The sequence below is a fragment of the Haliaeetus leucocephalus genome, unplaced genomic scaffold (assembly GCF_000737465.1).
Source record: "Haliaeetus leucocephalus isolate CR32 unplaced genomic scaffold, Haliaeetus_leucocephalus-4.0 Scaffold282, whole genome shotgun sequence".
Taxonomy (NCBI): Eukaryota; Metazoa; Chordata; class Aves; order Accipitriformes; family Accipitridae; genus Haliaeetus; species Haliaeetus leucocephalus.
The window spans coordinates 164,669-173,110 of NW_010972718.1; the positions used below are offsets into that span (position 1 = coordinate 164,669).

The following is an 8,442-nucleotide window of genomic DNA, read 5'->3' on the forward strand; positions in this document are numbered from 1 at the left end:
GGGTGCAGCGGTGGGTGGGCATGGGCACCCCAAAAACTGGGGGTGCAGCCCCTGGGCATCCCAAAGAGCAGGTATCATCCCCTGGGCACCCCAAAAACTGGGGGTGCAGCTCCTGAGCACCCCAAAGAGTGGGTATCATCCCCTGGGCACCCCAAAAAGTGGGGGTGAAGCCCCTGGGCAACCCAAAGAGCAGGTATCATCCCCTGGGCACCCCAAAAAGTGGAGGTGCAGCCCCTGGGCACCCCAAAGAGCAGGTATCATCCCCTGGGCACCCCAAAAAGTGGGTGAACAGCTGCTGAGGACCCCAAAGAGCAGGGAAGCCCCCCCCCGGGTACCCCAAAAAAGTGGGCACACTTTAGCACAGGGCACACAGCTCCGGATACCCTGGGGATCGGGGTGCACAGCCCTGGAAAATTTGGGGAGCAAGGGGGGAGACACACATAGCCCCCCCCTTCCTTCCCCACAGCCCCCCCCTACAGAAAAGGGGGTTGGGGGGTATTGGGGTGCTAACAAGGAGGGGGTGGGGTCTCTTGCTGTTGCAGGGACTGGACTTTTGGTTGTGGGGTGACGCCACCCACCTGGGACACCCCCCTGTCCCACCCGGGACCCCCTGTCCCCCCATTTTTCGGGGCCACCATGCAGGAGAACTACGAGAATGTGATTTCCTTGGGTAAGGGGCATGGAGGGACCCTGGGATGTCCCAGTTTTGGGGGTGGGGGGTGTCGTTTTGGGGGTCCCCAGCACCATTGTCACCTCATGTGTAGGTTGGGGACTCCGCTGCCCCGGCACACTGCCATGATGTGGGGGGGCCACGAGCATCCCATGGACTCAGGGTGGGTTTTCAGGGGGCTGGGTACCCCATGCTGCCTCAGTTTCCCTCACCGTGGTGAATTGCAGCTGGTGGAAGCACATTTTGCCCAAACATGGAGCATTTCACCCCAAAATAGAGGGCTTCTTGCTGGGTGGGGGGGTGGGGGGAAATGAGGGGGGATGGAGCCCATCACCGGGGTGTCTGGGCGCCTGAGGAGACCAACCTTCTTCCCGGCAGCGGAGGAGATCGCCATCAGTTGGCCGCGCATCACCGCCTTCGCCGAATCCCACCGGAGGCGGGGGCTGGTGTCGGGTAAGTCTTGGGGTTCAGGGGGGATCCCCCAAATTTTGGGTGAATTCCTGGGGTTTTTAGGGACCTCCAAAGTTCGGTGAATTCCTTAGGTTTTTGGAGACCCCCCCCAAATTTGGGTGAATCCCTTGGGTTTTGAGGGATCCCCAAAACTGGGTGAATCCCTTGGGTTTTGAGGGATCCCCAAAACTGGGTGAATTCCTTAGGGTTTTTTGGGACCCCCCCCAAATTTGAGTGAATTCTTTAGGTTTTGGGAACTCTCCAAATTTGGGTGAACTCCTTAGGTTTTGGGGGACTCCTCATATTTGGGTGAATTACTTAAGTTTATGGGGACCCCCAAAAGTGGGTGTATTCCCTAGGTTTTGGGGATTCCCCAAATTTGAATGAATCCCTTATGTTTTGGGGGACACCCAAATTTGAGTGAATCCCTTAGGTTTTGGGGACACCTAAATTTGGGTGAATTCCTCAGGTTTTTGGGGGTCTAACAGTCATTTTTCCAGGCGTAGAAGCAGAGGGCGAGCAGGGTCAACCAGAGCCCACCCAGATCCAACCCTCTACGGGGGCCGGTTCCAGCGATGGGGGGGTGAACCCCGATTTACGTCGCCAGTTGGGCCTGATCCTGCAAACGGCCGGCAGGAGCCAGGTGGAGAAGATGCTGCGGGAGCTGGTGCGGGAGCAGGGGCAGGGGGGGAAGCGCCGGAGCCGCAAGAAAACACCCAAGGATGGAGGTAAATTTGGGGGGGAACCCCACAAGACCTTCCCATTTTGGGGACCACCCCTTGGGAACTGGGGTGGGGGCAGGTTTGGGGGTATCGGTGCTTTGGGGGATGGTTTTTCATAGAATCATGGAATGATTTGGGTTGGAAGGGACCTTTGAAGGTGACCTCCTCCACCAGCAGGGACATCTCCAACCAGATCAGGGTGCTCAGAGCCACGGCCAACCCGGCCTTGAATGTCTCCAGGGATGGGGCATCTCCAACCTCTTTGGGCAACCTCTGCCAGCGTCTCACCACCCTCACCAAGAAATTCACCAAGAATTTCTTCCGTAGATCTAGTCTGAATCTACCTTCTTTTAGCTTAAAACCCATCCCTGCCTCATCCTATCGTGACAGCCCTTACTAAAAGCCCTGTCCCCAGAAGGACTGAAAGGCCACCACGAGGTCTCCCCAGAGCCTTCTCTTCTCCAACTCTCTCAGCCCGGCCTCATAGCAGAGGTGTCCCAGCCCTCGGATCATCTCCGGGGCCTCCTCCGGACCCACTCCAACAGGTCCGTGTCCTTCTCGTCCCAAGGACCCCCGGGTGCAGTGCTCCGGGTGGGCTCCCACCGCAGCAGAGGGGCAGAATCCCCTCCCTCGACCTGCTGGCCACGCTTCTTCCGATGCGGCCCAGGAGACGGTTGGCTTTCTGGGCTGCGAGCATCTGCTTCTTCATCCCCCGAGTCCTTCTCTGCTCTCCATCCCTTCAGCCCCCGAGTCCTTCTCCGCTCTCCATCCCTTCATCCCCCAGCCTGCGTCCATGTTTGGGGTTGCCCCAACCCAGGGGCAGGACCTTGCCCTTGGGCTGGTTGAACCTCCGGCCTGTTCAGGTCCCTCTGGATGGATCCCATCCCTCTGGAGTAGCAACCACCCCACTCAGCTTGGGGTCACCTCTATGTCATTGATGAAGATATGGGGACAGTGATTGTCCCAGTAAGGACCCCTGAGGGATGCCGCTCGTCACCGGTCTCCATCCAGACATGGAACCGTTGACCACGACTCTTTGGATGACAACATCCACCCAATTCCTGCTCCACCATCCCTCAACTCCATCCAACTGGGAGAGGAGGACGTTGTGGAGGACCACATCAAAGGGATGATGGTGGCATGTGTCATTGATGAAGATAGGGGACAGTACTGGTCCCAGTAAGGACCCCTGAGGGACGCCACTCGTCACTGGTCTCCATCTGGACAATGAAGCCATTGACCACAACTCTTTGGATGCCACCATCCACCCAATTCCTGCTCCATCAAATGGTCCATCCCTCAACTCCATCTCTCTCCAACTTAGAGAGAAGGATGTTGTGGGGGACCATGTCAAATGTCTTACAGAACTCCAGATAGATGACATGTTTTCCATGTTGGGGGGCTTGAAATTAATTTTGGGGGGTGTTGCGCTGGAGGGACTCATGGTTTCTCACCATGCTCACCATTTCTCACCGTGGTGCAGGCACTGGCGCCGGGAGCGGGACAGAGGAGGATTCAGCACTGCGGGACGGCAAGGAGACGGTGCTGGAGGATGCCGATCAGCACCAAAGCGGGGGACAGGCGGGTGAAGCCCCCGCCGCTGGTAAAGGGAATGGGGGCAAGAAGGGCAGCGCAGCATCGCTGGCATCCCGGGGTGGTTGTGCTGAATGCGGGATGCGGAACCGGTCACAGAGTCCGGTAAAGCCGCGGCGGTGCACTGAGTGCGGGCGGCGATGTCGGCAATCGGCCCGGCAGCCAGAGCGCGGTGGGGAGAAGCCACACCGGTGCGGTGACTGTGGCAAAGGCTTCAGCCGAGGGTCCAACCTTGCCCAGCACCGGCGTATCCACACTGGTGAACGGCCTCACCGTTGCGGTGATTGTGGCAAAGGCTTCATCCAACGCTCTGACCTGGAGCGGCACCGGCGGGTTCACACCGGTGAACGGCCATATCCTTGCGGCGACTGTGGCAAACGGTTCAGCGTCAGCTCCCACCTCGACCGGCATCGCCGTACCCACGCTGGTGGACCCGGTCCACCTGCCCAACCCCGCACCCGTCCTCGACCGCCTCCGCCAGAGGGGTCACTGGCTCCTCACCGCTGCCCTGAATGCGGTAAGATCTTTGCCCAACGCTCTGCTTTGGCCAAACACCGTAAGACCCACAGCGGCGAACGACCTCACCGCTGCGGCGATTGTGGTAAGAGCTTCAGCCGAGGCTCCAACCTTACCCAACACCGGCGCATCCATACTGGTGAACGGCCATTTGCTTGCGGCGATTGCGGCAAAGGTTTCATCCAACGCTCCGACCTGGAACGGCATCAACGGGTACACACCGGCGAACGACCCTATACCTGTGCCGAATGCGGTAAAAGCTTCAGCGTCAGCTCCCACCTCGACCGGCACCAGAAGATCCACGCAGCCGAACAGGCATCCTACCGTTGCCCTGAACATCTAGCTGGCTTCTTGGCTGCTCATCGTCACGGTCGCCTCTTCCAATGCGCCCAGTGCGGGCGATGTTTCAGTCAAGGCGCTGCCTTGCTCAAGCATCAACGTGCCCACAGTGCCGGAGGAACTGTGGGGCAGCCCCCCAAGTGCCCAGATTGCGGGAAGAACCGGGGTGGCACAGTAGGGTTACGTCCCCGCAGTCAGCAATGTATGGATTGCGGGAGGGAATCGGATACCGCTGACGGTGAAACGGCACCGGCAGTACCACCGGAGAAACCCTACAAGTGTGGGGAATGTGGAAAGGGTTTTGGGCAACGTTCGGCGCTGGTTAAACACCGGCGTATCCATACCGGAGAGAAACCCTACGCCTGCGGGGATTGCGGAAAGGGTTTCATCCAGAAGTCGGACCTGACCATCCATCGCCGGATGCACACCGGGGAGAAACCTTACCGTTGCAGTGAGTGCGGTAAATGCTTCAGCGTCTCCTCCAACCTCATCACCCATCAACGTACCCACCTCGGCGAGAAGCCCTACCAATGCCCCGAATGCGGCAAGAGCTTCATCCAACGGTCCGAGCTCACCATCCACCAGCGCGTCCACACCGGCGAGAAGCCCTACAAGTGTCCCGAGTGCGGCAAGTGCTTCAGCCGTAGCTCCCACCTCAACCGCCACCAACGCACCCACGCTGGGGACAAGCCCAAAGCCACCGCTGCTGCCGCCACCGCTGCTGCCAACCCCTCTGGCGCCTTCTCCAGCACCGCCTTCTCCCCGCCGTTGGGCGGTTCGGCAGCCCCCATCCCCTCCCTGCCCTCCTTCCCTGCCTCCCCCTCGCCCCTGCCCATCCCTTCCCTCTCCAGCCCTACCCTGGACCTGCCGTGGGCCCTCTCCTTCCCTGCCCGCGCCTTCCCCCACCCCTCCTTCCCCTCGGCCCCCGCCTCGGGGGCCCAGACCTCCTCCCTCATCAACTGAGTGGTGCCCGGCCCTGGCCGCAGCTCCATCCTCCTCCCAACCTCCCCAGACACTCGCCCAACACCCAACCGGTGTTGGCCTCAAAGACCCATTGTTGGGAGGGCTTGTTCCCACCTGGAGCTGTTCAGTTTTGGTGGCTAATTAATGACCTCTCTAATTAGGGGATGAGGCAGCTCCTCCAACCCCGACCACAGTCCCAGCTCCATCCTCCTCCCTACCTCCCCAGCTGCTTGCCCAACACCCAAGCAGAGTTGGCCTCCAAGACCCCTTGTTGAGGAGCTTGTTCTTGCCCGGAGGTGTTCAGCCTTGGTGGCTAATTAATGATCTCACTAATTAGGGGATGGGGAAGTCCCCTTTATGCCATGGCTCCATCCTTCTCCCACCCTCCCCAGCTGCTCAGCCAACACCCATCCTTGGTTGACCTCAAAGACCCATAGTTGGGGGGGGTGGGCTGGGCTTCTTCCTGCCCAGAGCCATTCAGCCTTGGTGACTAATTAATGATCTAATTAGGGGATGGGGGACTCCCCCCTAACTTTTTAATCCTTTTAACCAAATTACTACCTTTTCACAGCAGGAAGATGCAAACTTTTCCCAAGTCAGTGTCCCCATGGCAGAGGGGGGACAGTGCCCACCCCTGCCCCTTAGATTTTGGGGTAGAGGGAAGTGAATAAAATCAATTCTCCACCTAATTAGGGTGATTTTTAACGATGTTTTCCCACCCTTTCCTTCTCCTGCTGTGTTTTAAAGCACCACCAAGTGCAACCCAAAATTTACCAAATTTGTCCTAGGTGGGAGCTGGTAAAAACTGAAGCAGAAAAAGGGGTTTGGGTTTTTTTTCCCTTTTTCTGCTGGGTTTTGCTTTTTGGGGCAATTATTTTGGGGGGTGGGTAGGGGAAGAGCCCCATCTGGGATCGATGGGCAAAATTGCTCTTTCTGTTTTTTTTACTGCTGTTGTGTGTTGTTCATGGTTTTTTGGCACAGCTGGGCAGTGATGATGCTCCCCAAGTGCCATTATGGGGGGAAAAAACAGATTTGGGTCACCAGCACTGCCAAACACGCGTTTCAAAGGAAAGACTTTATTATCATGGATGGAGCAGAGTCAACTGTGGGGTTTGCCTGATCCCCCCAGTGTGTCCCCCTGAAATGGGAGCAAAATCAAGCTGTTTTCAGCTTTTTAAAAAAAAAAAATTTTTTTGTTTTGTTACTTTTGTGACTTTGTATTCCCGCGTCGCCTACGAGTCGGTTCAATAAACAAGAGCTGGGCGCCTACACGCGTCCTGCAGCCGACTCGTGATGAAAAGTGATGTTTTTCTGCCTGAAATGGGTTTTCCCTTAATTCCCAGCACCACAGACAACCCCCCAAATGGTGAATGCAGCATCTCCCCCCACCCCCCAGCCTAGAAAATAGGGCAGAAAACATGGAAAATCCTATTTTCTCACATGTCAAGGAGGAAGCACTTCCTCCCCGTTTCTTCCAAGGACAAGAGCCCCCATCGCAGCAGGAGTTGCAGGCAGCAGGGGAGGGGGAGAGGGGCTCGGGGGGGGGGGGGGGGGTTAAGGGGTCCCCCCAGGGCCACAACCATGCAACGCTCCAAAGAAGACCCAGCAGCAACTCGTATTAAATAACATCAGTTATTAAATACCCCCAAACCACATTTAATAACCCCCAATTAAATAAAGTTAAATAACCCTCAATTAAATAACCACAAAATAAATACAAATACAATAAATAAATACCGTGCGGGGGAAAGGGGATGAGGTGAGCAGCCCCAAGGTTGGATGAGGGGCACCCATGGGTTCTAGGGGCAGCCCCGAAGGTGAGGTAGGGGTCCCCATGGGTGCTGAATGCCTCTTCAAGTGCATGGCGAGGGGCACCCATAGGTGCTGGGTGCTGTCACAGCCCTAAGGCCAGGGTGATGGGCCCCAATGTGTCCCCGGGGCACTGGGTGCAACCACAGGGCCGAGGTGAAGGGCACCTGTGGGCGTGTGGTGCCACCCTGTGGCCACTACAACAGGCACAGCTACCAGTCCAGTGTGTTGGGCACAGCCCTGAGGCCACAGCAATGGGCTCAGCGAGGTGCTGGGTGCCACCCCGAGGCCGAGGTGACAGTCTTGGGTGCCACCCTGAGACCAGGGTGAAGGTCCTGGGTGCTGCTCAGCTGGCAGCGTGTCCGGCTCTGCAGCTGTGGGGCCGCAGGGCAGGTGACAGCAGCAGCCGAGGGCAGGAGGCACCCATGGGTATCCCCATGGGTGCTGTTGGTGTCCCCACCAGTGTCCCATTGGGTGTCCAGTTTGTCTCCATGGGTGTCACAGCAGTCCTGAGCAGCACTCCATCCCCAGGTAGGGATGTCACAGCAGGTGTCATGGGTGTCTCAACTTGGTTCACCACGGGTGTCTCGGGTATCACCGTGGCCGTCGCGGCCACTTCGGGTGTCACATCCCCGGGCGCGCTGTACACCTGGGCACTCACCACAGCCAACAGCAGCATCAGGAGCCGCTTTGCCGCGCTCGGTTCTTCTGTGGGGGGCGGCCGCCGCACCTGAGAGAGGGGAGAACAAAATAGGGTAAGAACTGATCTACCTGGGACAAATACCCCCCCGGGGGCAAATACTCCCCCCCTCCCCCCCAGATCAGGCTGGGGGAACCCATCCAAACGCAATCCCCCACCGACCCTGCTTAGCTTCCAAAAGGGTAACTGGGGTAATTACCCCTTCTTGGGGCAAATAACCACCCCCGGGGGGGGGGGCAAATACTCCTTCCCCGGATGCCTGGGTTCCCCCTCCACCCGCCCCCGGGCACCAGGTAGGGGTGAGTCACGCGTGGGGGAGCGGGAAGTGACTCACTCCCCCTCACCTCCGGGAAATGGGCCTCATCCTGCGCGCCCCAAGGGACCCAGGCGTGCGGGCAAGGGACCCAGGAACCCGGGGAGGGGACCCAGGAATCCAGGGAAGCCCCCCCCGCCCGCCCCCAACCCGCCTGTGGAACCCAGGCGTCTGGTACTCACAGCGGGCGGGTAGAGAACGCGACGGTGCCGGCGGCGGGGCCTAGGGGGGCCGCTGGGCCCTACCGGAGGGTCAAAGGTGAAATGCCGGGGTGGGGAAGGGGTGACCCCACCGGGGATCCCCTCAGGTTGTCCCCAACCCCGGCCCGGGCACGTCGCTGTTGCCGCCGCCGCCGCCGCCATCGTCA

At 58.8% G+C, this 8,442-nt stretch overlaps 2 protein-coding genes across 2 annotated transcripts in view; one reads left to right on the forward strand and one right to left on the reverse strand.

Moving 5' to 3' along the window:
* The window catches only part of LOC104833337 (zinc finger protein 729-like), a 49,591-nt gene extending 44,338 nt beyond the window's left edge, over positions 1–5,253 (forward strand). The window contains 3 exon segments of the mRNA XM_010569926.1: positions 3,659–3,815; positions 4,044–4,266; positions 4,558–5,253. Of these exon segments, the coding sequence (XP_010568228.1) occupies positions 3,659–3,815; positions 4,044–4,266; positions 4,558–5,253 (1,076 nt within the window).
* Positions 5,254–6,923: 1,670 nt separating this feature from the next.
* Positions 6,924–8,442, reverse strand: IER3 (immediate early response 3). Its single transcript, XM_010569915.1, has 2 exons — positions 8,258–8,442; positions 6,924–7,792 (listed from the first exon to the last, which is right to left on the reverse strand). Exons 1-2 carry the CDS (start codon positions 8,435–8,437, stop codon positions 7,409–7,411), a joined length of 564 nt encoding a protein of 187 aa, XP_010568217.1. The 5' UTR covers positions 8,438–8,442; the 3' UTR covers positions 6,924–7,408.